Genomic DNA, 17,537 nt, shown 5'->3' on the forward strand with positions numbered 1-17,537 from the left:
GACTGGATGGTTTTTATTCATCAAATTAGGTTTGGCAGAATTTCATGCTTTTCAGCTAAATCTCCTGAAAGTGATAAAAATTTAAACAAAAAAGTGAAGGTTGGTTTCTGGTTTTACTCTTAGTAAATGAATTGTTATTTACTCTTGATCCCAGTACTATGAACCGGTATTTTTAAAGATTTCTATTGGTAATGGTATCCTGGTTTTTATTGCATTCTTGGATTAAACAATTTGTATTTCTGGTTCTATAGGTAATCCAGGTATTTTTGGTTCTCTGGTTCTATAGGTAATCCCGGTATTTTTGGTTCTCTGGTTCTTTGTACTCCAGGTTTTTTTGGTTCACTGGTTCTTTGGACTCCAAGTATGTATCTTTCAACTCTCTGATTCTCCGGGTACTTTGTTTTTAGGGTACTCCAAATAGATTATCAAGTACAATAGGTGGCAACAGAGAAATGGACCAATTATACACGACTCACAAGTGTCAAACATAAGGAAAACGAAATTTTCTCACATTAGTTGGCATTTTTTCCAAGTTTAAATAAAAAGATGTAAAAACAGAAAACAAAGAACACATAAAATTGCACTTATTTCACTGAAAGATAAACACTTAGTCTAAAATTAACACTTAGTCTAAAATTATCACTATTATTAATAATTTTTTCGGACACAAAAACTGAGTTGACACTTGTGACGTAAGAATACAGCTGTACTGCTGAGAGTACAAATTCTACGTTGCCATCTATTGTGCTTGACAATCTATTTGGGGTATTGCAGTCTCCGCTGGTTTTTTAACTCCTCCTGAAGATATTTGAATTATAACTTATGATTTATTAACACAACTCCTGATTTCAATCAAGTTTCATAGTTTGTAAAAATGCAAGGTTAGGAGGGTAGTCAGGGGCAGGGGGGGGGGGGACGACGTAGTTTAAGTGACACAAAGATTGCAGGATGTAACATCCTATCTGGAAAGGAATGTTTACACCTCCTGATATATTTATTTGTTTGCAGAATATCCCCTGCTCCAGGTTTTTACTCCATATTAACATCAATATCCTCTTCCTTAATGTCTTTAACCTTCACCTCATCTATCCCACAATTCCTTTCTTTTAAATTCATTTTTCATTCGACTTATTTTTCATTTAATTTTGTCAGACATTTTTTTAAAGCTAAGTATTCTTGAAAATAATCCCCACTCCCCACTCGAAAAATCGAATTTGGGAATAGTTTCAAGGGGAAAAGAATGTAAGGAATTGAGTCTTTGCTACAAACTGTAAATCCTAAAACCCTATATCTTTGCAGCCTGATTTTGTAAACATTTGATATATTTCAAACTTTGATTATTTGATTTAACAGAATTAATAGCTTTAAATATCTAAGGTTTTCGACATTGGGTTGCAAAGATATAGGGATTAGAAAATCCTCCTGGGATGAAGTATCAATATGAGTAAAATTTGAATTGACCATGCATAAAAAAATGGCACGTCCGATTTACAAAGGTTCCATATTTAAACCTCTGATCGAGTGTCAAGGAGAAAGATTGCATCGTTTAAATATCTTTAAAAGCGTTAAATTTATCAAGTTCCTTTACTGTTAAGTCAATATTACAGGAAAACCACGAATGTAATCAATTTTAGTAAGATCCTTCATGAGGGAATGATTGAAAGGATACCGCAGTGAATCGAATATTCTAATCTTAAAATGGAGGAATGCGTTAATTGACGTTTTTACTCTACAGTCTCTTGAAGAACTTGAAAGTAAAGGGTTGCACTGACTACTGGCAAATTTCAAATTCGAATGGTAGAAAGATTTTTATTCATGAAATGATAACCTTGAATAATTTATACTTATTAGACAACTATTATTTTAATAATAAAAAGCAATTTTTCTGGAATTTATCTTACAAAAATTTAAAAGTACAGGATTTGTTATTTTCTTAAATCTGTTTTAAATCTTGATAAGTTTTATTAAAATTCTCAAACAAAAAAACTCACTTAATTAAATGCATATCAAAAGCCCTAATTTATAATTTTATCAATTTTAACTTTAATTTGTACTCTTAAGACTAGCACATAATCCCCCCCCCCCCCTCCATACCTCCTTGAGATACCCCTTTACATTTCGTCTCATGAATTCGTCCTGGTTTAGATATAAATTCTAATTCTCCTCCCTCCTTCTCCCTCTTGTATAAGTCCAAACAAGATTAAATCAAAATAGGAAGGATTTAAAGTGAGCAGTGGAACGGATTTATAAGGAGCAAAAACTTCGCAGTGAGCCAAACATTTGTGCTTTATGAAGCAAAAACAATGAGCATTTGATTTGATCATCAGATTTTGTTCAAAAAGGGATCTAAGTTAATCTTAAAGTAGCTTATGATTTAAAAAAAGGGTTTACTAATAGTGATCATACGAATTTATACGTATATTTGGAGTTAAATGCTTTGAAGTTTGAAGTTTTAAATTTACTGGAATCAGTGAACCATAAAGGGATTTAAAAATAACATTTTACCATGATATCAAGGGCAGGATGGATTTAAGCTGTAAAACCTTAGAAAAACGAATCAAAAATGCAAATAGAGAGGTGAAAATATGTACAAGATAAAGAAAAATATGGGAACGAACATGAGAGAAGAGAAGAACGAAGATAACGAAGATAAAATTAAAAGAGAGAAGGATAGAAGATAAGAGGTTGAACTGGAAACAAATCAGGAAGGAAGTTAAACAAGGAAATGATGCAAAGAACAAGGAAGATTGCAATTTTAATCAAGATACTGGGGAGGATGCAATGTTCAATCTGTTTTTGTTTCCAGCTGGTAGTAAATCTCAGAATATATAGAGTTGAATTAAAAGAAACTTGGTCTAAATATATATTATGATAATTCTTTTTCAAAATACAAAGACCAAGGTGGAAGTCTCAATCAATGGTACAAAGTCATGCTGTATTTACTTTTTATTAATGTATTACCTAAAACATGTTTTTTTTGTTGGTTCATTGTCAAGATTAAAAAAACATTATTTTAAACAGAATTTGTTGGAAGACGTAGTTAAAAGTAAAGCGACTTAAATCCCTTAACTCTTGCGCGAGGGAAGTAAAAACTGTACAATATTTTTTTACCTGCACCATAATAAGTTAACACACTCTGTAGATCGGTTTTCTCTAATCCAGTTTCCGAAGCAGTAAAAACAAAAGAATTTCTGACGAGACATAAATAGGTTTTTGATGATTAAGCTCCGACCTGAAAACTTTATAGACTCAACACTATTTAAATATTTTGTCTAAATTAAACTTTTAAAAAACATGAATAAAATCATGTTTCTTTGAAAAATTTATTTTGTTAATTGATGAAATAATGAATGATCCTCGTAAAGATATTAATTTACAGTTAGTTTGAAAAAACATTAAATTAAGATTGAAACTGTGATGTTATTATCCAAACCTCATAGAGTGAAAGTAGATGTTATTTCGGTCTGGTTTGACCCTCTCTTTACTCTGTTCTTGATATTTGTTTCCATCATGAAGATTTGACACTGACAGTGATACATATGTAAATCAGAAGAACTATGTATATGTTGGAATTTATGCCCCAGTTCAGAATAAGGTTTAACTATTGGTAAAATCTAAGAAGTGATGTAGAAGTAATTGAATTCTACGATCTTTTTGAGTCTCTTCACTCATCAGTAATAAGACAGTAATTAAACCAGCCATTCAGAGTTTGACTACTTGTTATTTCATAAGTTTTAATTAAACTATTTGTACCATTCCTTAGAAATAACTTAGTTTTTATTGTAAATGGCAATGTTTTTGTACTTTGAACTGCATACTTCTTTGTATAAAAATGTAACAATATTTTTAAATAAAGTTTCTGTTGTGTTGACTTTGATAACTGTGTTAAAGAGCGTAAACTTAACACTTCAAGTTTTCAATATCATTTTCATTAAGTCAAATAATGAAGGAAAGAATTCAAGGACAAATACATGATTTTCTGGAAAATAAATAAAAGAATAAATAAATGAATGAATGCGTGAAAGATTGAGAAGATGCAAGGATGAATGAATAAATGATAGAATCAAAGGATGAAAAGATGCAAGGATGAATAAATAAATGATAGAATCAAAGGTTGAATAGGTGCAAGGATGAATGAATTAATGATACCCTCAAAGGTTGAAAGACTAAGACGATTGATGAATGAATAAATGAATGAATGAATGAATGAATGAATAAATAAATATGTAAATATATAATTAAATTAACTATGAACTATAAGATTTATATTTTAGTTTACATCTTGGTGTGCAGTCTGGTCCTTGTGAGGAACAGCTGGTTAAATTAGATCAGTTATATAATGATAAAACTTACAAGGTAAACATACATTAGCTCTACATCATGTAATGTACTGCAACCTGATTGTTAATGTTTAGGTTATGTTTAGGATTGCGTAATGTACTGATCCTGATTATTTTTATACGGGTAGGTGTAATGTACTGCACCCCTGATTGTTTACGTTTAGGTTGGTGTAATGTACTGTATCTTGATTATTTATTTTTAGGTTGGTGTAATGTACTGCACCCTGATTGTTTATGTTTAGGTTGGTGTAATGTACTACACTGATTGTTTATGTTTAGGTTGGTGTAATGTACTGAACCTTGATTATTTATTTTTAGGTTGGTGTAATGTACTGCACCCTGATTGTTTATGTTTAGGTTGGTGTAATGTACTACACTGATTGTTCATGTTTAGGTTGGTGTAATGTACTGCAACCTGATTGTTTATGTTTAGGTTGGTGTAATGTACTGCAACCTAATTGTTTATGTTTAGGTTGGTGTAATGTATGTACTGCACCCTGATTTTTATGTTTAGGCTGGTGTAATGTACTGCAACCCGATTGTTTATGTTTAGGTTGGTGTAATGTACTGCAGAGCTAGCCAGCAGACGGAGGAGGAGATGTATAACAACGAAGAGGGTGGTCCGGCCTTCAACGAGTTCCTAGACCTTATAGGACAGAGAATCAGACTCAAGGGGTTCAATAAGTACAAAGCAGGACTATGCAATAAGAGTAAGTAATTAAGTTAATAAACCAAGATTGAAGTCAGAATTCGCCACTTTTATCATTAAAGAGGGAAAATTGATGTTTATTGCAATGAATGAGATAAGGAAGGCCAACCACATAATTTATGTATCCGAGCCACTTCAAATACTCATCTTCATAATTCTCGCGTTTAAACTTGTCTTTTATCTTTACGATTGAAAGGAATCTCATCTAAAATGTTGAAATTAGAAATTTAGAAAAGATATCACTTAAAAAAATAAAGTTTTCGTCAATTGAAGGTGAAGTGGAGAAATTAAAGAAATGCGGTTCGGATGCAGAAATTATGTGGTTAACCTCCCTCCCTCACTTGACATGTGTCCTTTGTTTATTTTGAGGGGGGGGGGGATGACCTTAATTAAGAATAGGAAGGATGAGGGTTCAACCTGATCGTAAAAATCTAAATGATTAAGTATTATTTGTGGTGGATTAACCAATATCCATCTTCCGTTCCGTTTGGATTGATTTCAGCTAAAGGATCAGCTGCCAAATAATCAACCAACTAAATCCAAACTGACTTTATTAGACAGCTGAAATATTTGATTAAGGGATTGTGCAAATATTTGAAGAAAGCCCGATTATTTTGGATTTTATAATCAGGTCCATCTTACAATAAGAGAATATCTTTCAAAACATGACATCAAAAAATGCAAACACGTGACAACCATTCCAGCTGCTGTTAATACTCATTTTTTTACCATGAAACGACAAGTATAATAGATTCCATGTTGTGCCATGGTAATATATGTTTTTAAACGCCAGCCTGTCAGATTTAGGTTGAAAAGTGGATGATGACGAGGAACGATATTGAACTTTACAGAACAGTCAGATCTTTGAAAACATATGACATTACTGGAAATTTAGAACGCTTCGTGGCACCGTTGTTTTTGGGATGAACTGAAAATTACAAATTTTTGTAACTTTCTAAAACGTTAAGACAGTACGCTAAAGAACACAAAACATACATGAATATATTTTTATTCATTGATCTTCAATACCAAACTATTTAGATGATTCTACGGGTGAGTACAGTGTTTACACCGAGCATGAGGAACGGGAAATAATGTTTCATGTTTCTACCCTTCTTCCATATACTCATAATAATAGGTAAACTTATAGTAAACATTTCATCAAAAGGAAATATGTTTTAAAAATTTCTTAATTTAAACCAAACAATTCTCAAATAGTAAACAATTTATAAAACAAATATGTCAGATACTACAGTGATAATCAGAAAGTTGTGGAATAGGAAGACGACATTTAAGCTATAATTAAGTGTATTTTATGGTGTTACAAAGCAAATAATTATGCTGGTAACTTGCTAAATCACTTTTTAAGTGAATTTGATCTGTCAACATTGCACAGTGCGTCTCATGTTTCATTGCCTATTTAACTTGGGTCTCAAAGTCATCTTCCCATTCCAGAGTGTTATGATTATTACTGTATAAATACTAAATACAGATTTAGAGACATTTCTACCCGATATTAAAACTAAGCTTAAGCAATAAACCGGATATTAATGCAAAAGGCAGATATATGTAAGTGTTGATATAAAAAGATAAAATAACTAAATGAAAAATATCTAGGTTACAATAAACTTCATCAAAGTTAAAGGGGGGGGGTATTTAGATTAAACTTCCTTAGGAAATGAAACGATATTTTGCAAGCAACCCCCCTCCCCCACTTTTCTTTTAAATCTAATTTATCCAGGGTTAAAGGGTTAAACTAAAAAAATGAATGAATTAACCTTGTATTTAGACAACAGCTGCCGAGAAAACGACACATTGGAAACGATATTGTCACTGTAGTCTTTCAAGTAAGATATTTTTATTATAAAAAAATCGCTGGTTCCTCACACAGAATTATTCTATTAATATAAATCTAATTTATCTTTGCAACCCAACGGCATGGACCTTATTTATTTTTAAATATGAATTCTGTTGGATGAAATAATCTAAGTTTAGAATATAAAAGGTTTACACCATCACATTGCACAAATATAGAGATCAGAAAATGTTGAAAGATTTTTTAAGACAAGTAATATCTTTCTATCTATCTATCTAGAATCGAACTATCTGAACCCCTTCTTACGCTAGTACCTATCGGATATTATAAATCACAAAATGTGTTTCTGTATTTGCGTACACTGCCTGGAATTTTTAGGTTTCTGTGTGTGTATTTTGATATTTTGTATATTGTTTACTGTTTTTTAGTGTATACTGTTTGTCTGTGTATTGTATATTGTTTGTCTGTTTATTGTATACTGTTTGTCTGTGTATTGTATACTGTTTGTCTGTGTATTGTTTACTGTTTGTCTGTGTATTGTATCTTGTTTGTCTGTGTATTGTATACTGTTTGTCTGTGTATTGTATACTGTTTGTCTGTGTATTGTATATTGTTTGTCTGTGTATTGTATACTGTTGTCTGTGTATTGTATACTGTTTGTCTGTGTATTGTATATTGTTTGTCTGTGTATTGTATACTGTTGTCTAAGTATTGTATACTGTTTGTCTGTGTATTGTATATTGTTTGTCTGTGTATTGTATACTGTTGTCTGAGTATTGTATACTGTTGTCTGTGTATAGTGTATATACTGTTGTCTGTATTGTATACTGTTTGTCTGTGTATTGTATATTGTTTGTCTGTGTATAGTATATTGATTGTCTGTGTATAGTATACTGTTGTCTGTGTATAGTATACTGTTGTCTGTGTATTGTTTACTGCTTGTCTGTGTATAGTATAATGTTGTCTGTGTATAGTATACTGTTGTCTGTGTATAGTATACTGTTGTCTGTGTATAGTATACTGTTGTCTATGTATTGTTTACTGTTTGTCTGTGTATAGTATACTGTTGTGTGTGTGTAGTTTACTGTTGTCTGTGTATTGTATATTGTTTGTCTGTGTATTGTATACTGTTTGTCTGTGTATAGAATATTGTTTGTCTGTGTTTTGTATACTGTTGGCTGTTTATAGTGTATATACTGTTTTCTGTGTATTGAATACTGTTTGTCTGTTTATTGTGTTTATACTGTTTTCTGTGTATTGAATACTGTTTGTCTGTTTATTGTATATTGTTGTTTGTCTGTTTATTGTATATTGTTTGTCTGTGTATAGTATACTGTTGTCTTTGTATTGTATATTGTTTGTCTGTTTATTGTATACTGTTTGTCTGTGTATTGTATACTGTTTGTCTGTGTATTGTATACTGTTGTCTGTGTATTGTATACTGTTTGTCTGTGTATTGTATACTGTTTGTCTGTGTATTGTATACTGTTTGTCTGTATTGTATTGTATATACTGTTTGTCTGTGTATTGTATCTTGTTTGTCTGTGTATTGTATACTGTTTGTCTGTGTATTGTATACTGTTTGTCTGTTTATAGTTTACTGTTTGTCAGTGTATTTTAAACCTTCTGCTTTGTCCTTCAGACCGGCAAGAAACTCTGAAATGTCCTGTTTAATAACTCGTGATTATGTTATGAATTGTTTTTCGGGGTTATTTACTTTTTGCTTAAAAAGAGGAACGATTTAGAAGAGGGCGGTGGTGGACAAGGGGGATTGCTTATTATACTTTTTAATTGTATAATTATTTTCTTTTTCCTCTTTCTCCATTTCCTCTTTATCTCTATACATCGCAAATTTACAATTCCAAATTTTTCAAAAATATTGCTGTTGATATAAATACCATATCTTCCTAGCATTCAATAATTGTTCCTTATTTCTATTATTAGTATTTATAGTTGTTTCTTGTTCCTTATTCTTTTCTTAGTATTTTTAGTTCTTTCTTGTTTCCTATTCATTCCTCAGTATTTCTAATTGTTCCTTGTTCAATAAGTTCATTATGCAGTATTAATATTGGTTTCTTGTTACTTATTTTTTCTAATTATGTATAATTGTTATTGTTCCTTAGGTATTTCTTAGTATTTACGATGGTTCCTTTTTTCTTATTCAATCCTTGGTATTTATAATTGCTCCTTGTTCCTTATTATTTTCTCAGTTTTTATAATTGTTCCTTGTTCCTCATTCATTCCACAGTTTTTATAATTATTCCTTGTTCCTTATTCATTCCTCAGTATTCATAACTATTCCTTGTTCCTTATTTTTCCTCGTTTTTATAATTGTTTCTTGATGTTCTTTATTCATTTCCTTAGCATTTATAATGGTTCCTTATTCCTTTAATCCTCAGTGCCTATAATTGTTCCTTGTCCTTTTTCATTCCTTGGTATTTATGAATTGTTTCTTTTTCCTTTTTTTCTGCCTTAGTATTTCTTATTGTTCCTTGTTTCTTATGGAAAATTTATATTTGTTTCTTGTTCCTTATTCTTTACTAAGTATTTATATTTGTTTTTTGTTCTTTATTCCTTACTATTTATGATGGTTCCTTATTTTTCCTCAGCATTTATAGATGTTTCTTGGTGTTCCTTGTTCATTCCGTCGTATTTTAGTTGTTCCTTGGTCCTTATTACTTATTCAGTATTTATAATTGTTCCTAGTTCCTTATTCATTTCTTAATTTTTATAATTGTTCCTTATTCCTTTCTCAGTATTTAGTTTCTTCTTCGTTGTTCAAAAAATATTTATTTTAGGAACCGGGCGCGCTTCCCTTCATACCCAACATCCGGTCACAGTTTCAGCACGTGTTCATCATTGTGCGCGCACATAATCCTTGTACAGATAATACTCAATACAGGTACTTATTTATACAGCTGAATATAGGTACATAATCCTTGTACAGATAATACTCAATACAGGTACTTACTTGTACAGCTAAATACAGGTACATAATCCTTGTACAGATGATACTCAATATAGGTACATATAATCCTTGTACAGATAATGCTCAATACAGGTACATAATCATTGTACAGATAATACTAAATACAGGTACATAACCCAATTGTACAAATAATACTCACTGTACAGTCACACAAAAAACTTTGGATTCCAAAAACTAACAATAAAATATATGTAGGAATGGTGTGAACAATTTTTAACGGCTTGAGATAAATTTTGTTATACCCTTATCGATATATTTCTGAAAAAAGAATTATCTGAATAAAGTGTATTTTTTAATTATGTTTTTCTTAGGGGGGCTTTAAGCCTAATTCCAATTGACCCTTTAATTCTATGCAAAGATGGTAATAACAATGCCCGATCTACCCTTGAAACCTTAATCTGATCAAAAAAGTGGAAGAAAACCTCGTTTTTCTGACTGTTTAATTTCTCCAGCCTTTCTTTTACTCAAGAAATGCGGAGAAACTACATGTGATATTAAACAGTTTTAAACAAAAACATTTAGTTTTAATTCATATTTGATCATTACCATCCTGGAGTGGAGGGTCGGTTGAAATAAAGCATACAGTCACCTTTATAAAGTTATGGCTGTATGCCTGGGTTGTACTGCAAGCACCTGGTAAATAATTTTGCGTGCCTGAAATTGTAAAAATAAATGCACATTTAAGACAATTAGTTGAATTCTCATGCACTGCATTTGTTTCATGTTCCCGCTGTATTTGCATAAAAATCGGTAAACAGTAAATATAATTTGCTAATCACTTGTTTTGACTGAGTTATCTTATCATTTCTATTTGGTTCTAAGAAACTGTCTCGAAGCCATTCAAGATTCCGTAGAGTGTAATTTTACCAAGCTTAGCTCAGCATTTATGCAACTACTACGCAGTTATTATACTAGTTAACCATTCATCTTTTATTTCATGATTCATGGGATTTTTACAAACAGATTATGAAACGTTTGATTTTTATCAGAAGAATTTCTAGTTTGAATTATGAAAGGCCTACGACACCAGGTTGCAAAGATTAAGATTTGAGATTCCTTTTTAATAGCTTTTCTTACTTTTAAAAAAGTCATTTTCATTCTGACAAATTCATGACAGAGAAAAAAAAATGGTAAACCAAACGGAAAATTAAGCAATCTTCCATTTTAAATTCAAGTTCTATTTTGTTTGTTATTTTTAGTGTTGCTGTGACCCGGTCCGCCAATGTTCCAATGTTTGGTCCTCCTTTACCCCCTGGAGCTCTCTTCAGTAAAAACTCAAGTTTTACAAAGTTCCTTCTCTCTAAAATTATTAATGCAGAGAATGCAGTTCACAGGTAATGTTTAAACAAATTCACGTAAAAAAGATAAAAATACAGGGATTTTTACAAGAATTAAAGGGAGTGACCGGCTATGTAAGGTAGTTGAACTAAGTATGCAGTGTTGTGGAACACAACTTTAGGATTCATTTGAGACATATAAAACTTTTTAAAGATCTGTAAATCCTGAGTTTAAGCGCAAATTCGACGTTCAAAACTCCTACTTTGGGGGTGGATACGTTTTCAGAATTGGTTTTTTTTAAATTACTAAATAACGACAACGAAAAATAAAGTAAAAATCATACAGTAAACTAATTAGATGGTTAGGAACATATTTCTCAAAAGAAATTTGTCAATAAATCAATGCTAGAATCAATTATTTCGTTTTCATCAATATATTGAATTACTTATTTTCTTTGAATTTATTCGCAGATTTCTTCAAATTCTTCAAATGTCGTCTTTTCAATAATAGTTCCAGAAAATCTGCAGAAAATCTTTGTGAATAATGAGAAAATAGAAACTAATAATTGAACAAGATTACTTATTTTCGATGATAAGATTAATTTTTATTTTCTCAACCGGTATTAAAGTTATGCAATTACGTTTAAAAAATAAGTTGTTGGTGAGAGATATTCCTACAAAGTCATAAAATATTTTTCAATTATAGAAAAGATGACATTCTCTGGCTTCTTAATAAAACCAATTAAGGTGTCTGGTTTTGCGTACAAATCCCAATGCCTCCTATTTTTATTACCAATGTAAAAATATGAACTTAAAACAATTAAATATTGAATTGAATTTTAGGAGTGACAAGTTTGTGTCTATGGCGACTAGAACTCGACAAGAATACCTCAAAGATCTGTCGACAAACTTTGTGACGCCGACCACTATCGACTCAGGAAATAAATTTGGTAAGTTTATTAAAATGTTCTTGGGAGTTGCTTTATTTTTACAGGCTTGGGAACCCATCTGTGCCTTGAAACTAAGTCTTCTAAAGTCAACTCACTAAATTTAGAATTTACAAACCAACCTAAGAACATATCATGTTTCTACCGGTTCCCAAATCAAAATTTGAGACAAATCGGTCAAGTAGTTATTATTGAATATTCATACAGACACACATTTATTACTACGTAGTAGATTTAGATTCCAAATTAAGAAAATAATTTCCTCTTTTAGCATTGTTTGCGCCTAAGAAGAAGATGAGCGCAAGGCCCCGGTTTAGTCCTGACGCTAGCCTGCGGGGCGCACTCAGCTGGGCCGTGGTCGTCGAGGACTGTTCAACAAATCAGCAGCTCGAGGCTTTCGTTGCAATCTCCAGCGATACCTTGGTCATTATTCAGGACAATCCACATAGAGATCTTTTATTCATCACAGCCTGCAAGTAGGTTTAATACGGGGCAACAAGTGGGAATTAGTATTTTTATTATAATCAGTGCTTACGATCCGGATCCTTTGGATCCGCAAGATTTTGGCTTTCTGGACCCGGATTCGCAAAAATATGCGGATCCATGGATCCGGATCCAAGGGAAAAAATATCAATCAAAAACTTTTTAAAAAACTTTCTCTCAAAACCTAAATCTGAACTATTGAAAAAAGAGAGATTATAAAAATTTCCTGATTTCTGAAGAATGGTTCATCAAGTTTTATCATAAAGATAAGCAAAATAAATAAGACGATAAATTCATAAATTCTGCTTTGTTAAAAAAAATCATTAAATCTTTTAGAAATGGCCTGGATCCGATTATTGTTATTGTTGTTGTTGTTGTTGTTGTTGTTGTTGTTGTTGTTGTTGTTGTTGTTGTTGTTATTGTTATTATTATTTTTTAGATCTATACTTGGCTGGTCAGCTACTCATAATTCCATCAGAATATTCTATCATCAGGTTAGCTAAGAAACTCTGAATTAATTTTGTCTAAACCTAAACTAGGAGGCTGAAAAAAGTAAAAGAAGCTGTTATTGTATCATTTTTCATCCTAATATGTATTCACCTAAAACATAATAAGTTTAAACTCATCCCTAAAGAGATGAAACTTTTGTCGGTAAAATCTATTCATTTTTGAGCTTATCAGCAATATCTTTTTTTAGGGCGAATGTGTTATAATTCACTCTAAAGACTGGGAGGCGGATGATATGGCGGAGATCTCCGCCCGTCTAAAGTCTGTGAGCCCAGGTGCGGCGAGCCAAGAGTTCTCTCTACGGCGGAATCAACTGGGTCAGCTTGGATTCCATGTACAACACGACGGGTTGATAACAGAGGTGGAGAACTTCGGCTACGCCTGGCAGACAGGGCTACGCCAGGGCAGCAGGTTAGTACAGTACACAATATCTACAGAGGCTGTATAGTGTATAGTGTATAATGTAGACGTATTTTTTAAAGTCACTCCATTTGTAGAGGGGCATGTGCGGTTCCAACGGTACCAATAAAAGTGTTTATTGATTATTTTCAATTAAGGAAATTTTGTTTTTAAACCACAAGACATTTTTATTTATTAAATTCTCAATTAATTATATCTGTTTTAAGTTCAAAACCTAATGATCAAGTAGGTTGACATTGTTTTGGTTCTCGTCTAGTACACTTGAATGTTTGATATATTTAAATGTATATTTCTCTAGGCTTGTTGAGATCTGCAAACACCCTGTGACGACGTTGACCCACGAGCAGATGGTTGACCTGCTCAAGACGAGCATGATGGTGACCGTGACCGTTATTCCGCCTCACCCCGACGGTTCCCCACGGCAGGGTTGTAATCTCACCAACTGCAGTTATGCTTTCGGAGGGTTCGAGGGAGATTATGAGAACGTGAACGGAGAAGGAGAGAAGACAAGTCTGAAACCAGGATCAATGCAGGTTCAGATTTTTCACTTGTAATGAATATTTTTAAGGTGTAATAAATGTATGGGGAGGAGATTAAGATTTCTGTACGTTTTACTGTGACATATTATGATTAGAAGCGAATTAAATGGGGAAAAAATTAAAAAGAAATTGAGTTTTTGCCACAAACTCTGGTTTTCTAATACCAATTCCAATACCATAGATAATTCAAACTTTGAATTCTGTTAGATCAAATAATCTAAGATAGGAATATCAATTGTTTACACTATCAGGTTGCAAAGATATAGGAATGAGAAATTTGAGTTTGTGGCAAAGACTCAATTCCTTTGTCAACAATCCGTTTCGTTATTTGGTCACAATCCCAATCTTTGTTACTGTCTAAGTGTGCGCATATCCTCCCCACCCCCCAACTTTACAGGCACTTTATCTTGAATATTTACTGGTCGTGGTTTGTGAAGATGGGGGATTATAAATATCAGGACAAATTACGGTGTTAAACCCATCTTCTTAAGTGTTAAAATTGGATTGAAGTCATGGTAAGGGAAGATAGGTCAGGGGATGGCAAACCAAGCTAGTCCAGGCTTCCTGGTTAGGTTATTTGAAAATAAAACTCCTTTTTTGTCAAAGAATTAGATTTGATGACACGATGAATTGTTGGATGTTTACCACAGCAGTTGTTCCCAAATAGCCAAACATTAAAATGAGAAAATTTCCTAGATTTACCCATTTTTTTATTTTGAAGTTTTTTGTTTTTGTATTTAAAACAACTTATTTTCAAATTAAAATACAAGTTTTTAACATGTTTATATATTTACTCTATATTTTATTCAGGCCCCGTCTAATGGTAAGATGAGATATGAACGATCCCTCTCCCCTCCACGATCCAGTTCAAGCTCAGGATACGGGACAGGATCCAGTAGCAAGTCCTTCACGGATCCTCCTGATCCTAGATACACAGGTTAGTTTATAGATCCTACAGATTCTAGATACACAGGTTAATTCATAGTTCTTCCTGATCCTAGATACACAGGTTAGTTTATAGATTCTACAGATTTAAGATACACAGATTTATTTATAGATCCTCCTGATCCTAGATACATAGGTTAGTTCAAGATCCTAGATACACAGGTTAGATAAAGATCCTACAGATTCTATACGTAGGTTAAGTTTATGGAACCTACATTTTCTGGATACCTAGGTTAGTTCAAAGATGCTCAGAGGGCTAGATTTATATATTAAAGTTAAAGCAGTGCTTAGGATCCGGATCCGTTGGATCCGCATGATTTTGGCTTCCTGGATCCGGATCCGCAAAAATATACGGATCCACGGATACGGATCGAAGGGGTAAAATATCAAACAAAAACTGAAAAAAACGTTTTTACTCCTAAAACCCAAATCTCAACTTTTGAAAAAAAGATATAATTAAAATTTCCTCATTTCTAAATGGTTTATCAAGTTTTAGGATAAAAAAGCGGAAAAAAATAAAATAAAAAATTTTAAAATTATTTTTTGTTAAAAAAAATCAGTAAATCTTAAAGAAAAGACCTGAATCCATTTTTTCCACTGCGGATCCAGGCTCCAGACCCGGAGCCGCATCAAAATAAAATGGATCCTAAGTACTGAATTAAAGTAAAGAACAAAACTAAAATGTAGAGTGTATTAATCTATCTGTACACTATTTACTGAGATGCCTATGTTAAGGTGTACCTAGAGCTGCTCCTGAGGGAACCCTAACCTCCTCCTCCAGCGGTTTATCTAGTGATGAGCGCTGGTATGATTTTATGGATGTTCCTCTCTCCTCGGAGAACTCTCCTCCACCACTCCCGACCAGGATAGGATCTAAAACCTCCGCCTTTCAGACCGTATCCAAGGGGCGGAAGGAAGACGAGTATCCAGGGTTTACTGGATACACACCACCAGTCCGTGGATACAACGGATATGAAAGCGCGTCATCTAGTGATACAGTCAAATCATCCTCAACGGTGCACAGAGGTGAAATAACAGTGCAGGAGGAGACGCGGTCGGTTGACGCGCGCAGCACGTACCTTACAGACTTTGAGTTGACTGTTTCAGCCTCAGACGAGCGAGAAAATTTAAGTGTTGAAAAGGAGGTTGATTATCTGAGACATGAACGTTTAGCCGCACTGAAGCCCTCATTAGATCCCCAGGATAGTTTGATGAATGAACGGTTACTAGCAGGTCGGTCAGAGGACGAACTTTCTTCCTCAAGTCATAGTCCTAACCGTCCTAGACAAGGTCGGAGAAACACAACGGGAGCAACAACTCCGTCCTCTACAGCCAGTAATAGTTCTCGAGGACACAGTCCGAGAACAACCAGTGGCCTACCCGAGGCTGCAAAGAAGAAGGTTGCGAGGTCGGCTAGGAACTCTGCCAACCTGGCCTCCTCTACCCTGCAGGAGGATCTGATGAAACTAATAAGTCCTGAGTATACTGAGGAGGGATCTGTCCAGGACTCTCCTCTATCTAAACTACCAAAGAAAACCCTGACTGAGTTGACCCTCATGAAATCTAGATCCCGAGAGAATATTGCCAGGCTCGAGGACAATGTTTCCAATGAGGTTAGTTTCCATATGGCGAGGCCGGCCACTGTAATCTCCAACTCCTCCCACACCTCAAGTCCCGGAGATAGAAACCTAAACATATCAAACCTGAGTAAGGATGATCCAACCTCTCCTGACAACCCTGCTCGATCCAAGGTTTCTCCAGTAGGGATCAAAGTTGGGAAACATAATGGAATCAATCCATCCGTCCCACCTGGTACTGTTGTAGTATCCGGAGCAGCTGGTGGTGGGAGCAAACCTGAGGATATGGACTGGAATAGTTTAGTAGATACTGCAACCAAAGCTATGTTTAGTTCTGAGGAGGAGGAACCGTCTCCAGGTGTAACCAGAGCCAATCCTTCTCCCGGAGTACCGGAGGAGAAGGTTCTGAGGCTGTTGGAGCGCGTAACCTTGCTGGAGAAGGAGTTGGAGGGGGAGAAGAAGAGTAAAGAGCATTTGAGCAGTCAGGTGGATCAACTTAAGGAAGAGAATGTTAGACTCCAGGAAGAAAGCCAAACTGCTGCACAGCAACTTAGAAGATTTACTGAATGGTTTTTTCAAACCATTGATAAATCTTAGACACGCTTCAAGCCCGGCCTTTGATTCTTAGACGCGCTTTCAGATTACAAATATATATATATTATAGATTTCTACAGCTTTATATTCAATAAGGTTGGAATCCTACATGTTTTAAGAAAATTCTTGGTTTAACCACGTTGAGTCCCAGTGAAGGATCATTATTTTTTATATTTATATATATTATAAATAATATATGTCCTAATGTTTCTAGATAAATTCATTTGCTGCACTTTGATAATGTTCTAATAGGTTGGTGCAGTACAGTTCAGTACAGTACATGTGTATATTTTTATATTGTTGATTTAAATATAATTTTGTATTATTTGAGACAGTATGTATCCTTTTATACATTTCTTGTAATAAATTCTCAGCTATATTATTTTTGTTTAAT

General features: G+C 33.5%; 1 protein-coding gene across 1 annotated transcript in view; it reads left to right on the forward strand.

Moving 5' to 3' along the window:
* LOC111700207 (signal-induced proliferation-associated 1-like protein 2) overlaps nt 1-17,522 on the forward strand; it is a 44,535-nt gene extending 27,013 nt beyond the window's left edge. The window contains exons 13-25 of the mRNA XM_023471066.1: nt 4,275-4,356; nt 4,894-5,050; nt 6,091-6,187; nt 6,839-6,896; nt 9,664-9,767; nt 11,054-11,188; nt 11,975-12,081; nt 12,350-12,554; nt 13,001-13,055; nt 13,259-13,479; nt 13,787-14,021; nt 14,838-14,964; nt 15,708-17,522. Of these exons, the coding sequence (XP_023326834.1) occupies nt 4,275-4,356; nt 4,894-5,050; nt 6,091-6,187; nt 6,839-6,896; nt 9,664-9,767; nt 11,054-11,188; nt 11,975-12,081; nt 12,350-12,554; nt 13,001-13,055; nt 13,259-13,479; nt 13,787-14,021; nt 14,838-14,964; nt 15,708-17,146 (3,022 nt within the window). The 3' untranslated portion in view covers nt 17,147-17,522. The remainder of the gene's footprint in view (nt 1-4,274; nt 4,357-4,893; nt 5,051-6,090; nt 6,188-6,838; nt 6,897-9,663; nt 9,768-11,053; nt 11,189-11,974; nt 12,082-12,349; nt 12,555-13,000; nt 13,056-13,258; nt 13,480-13,786; nt 14,022-14,837; nt 14,965-15,707) is intronic.
* The last annotated feature ends 15 nt before the right edge of the window (nt 17,523-17,537 follow it).

Source organism: Eurytemora carolleeae, unplaced genomic scaffold (genome assembly GCF_000591075.1).
Source record: "Eurytemora carolleeae unplaced genomic scaffold, Eaff_2.0 scaffold251, whole genome shotgun sequence".
NCBI classification, from domain to species: domain Eukaryota; kingdom Metazoa; phylum Arthropoda; class Copepoda; order Calanoida; family Temoridae; genus Eurytemora; species Eurytemora carolleeae.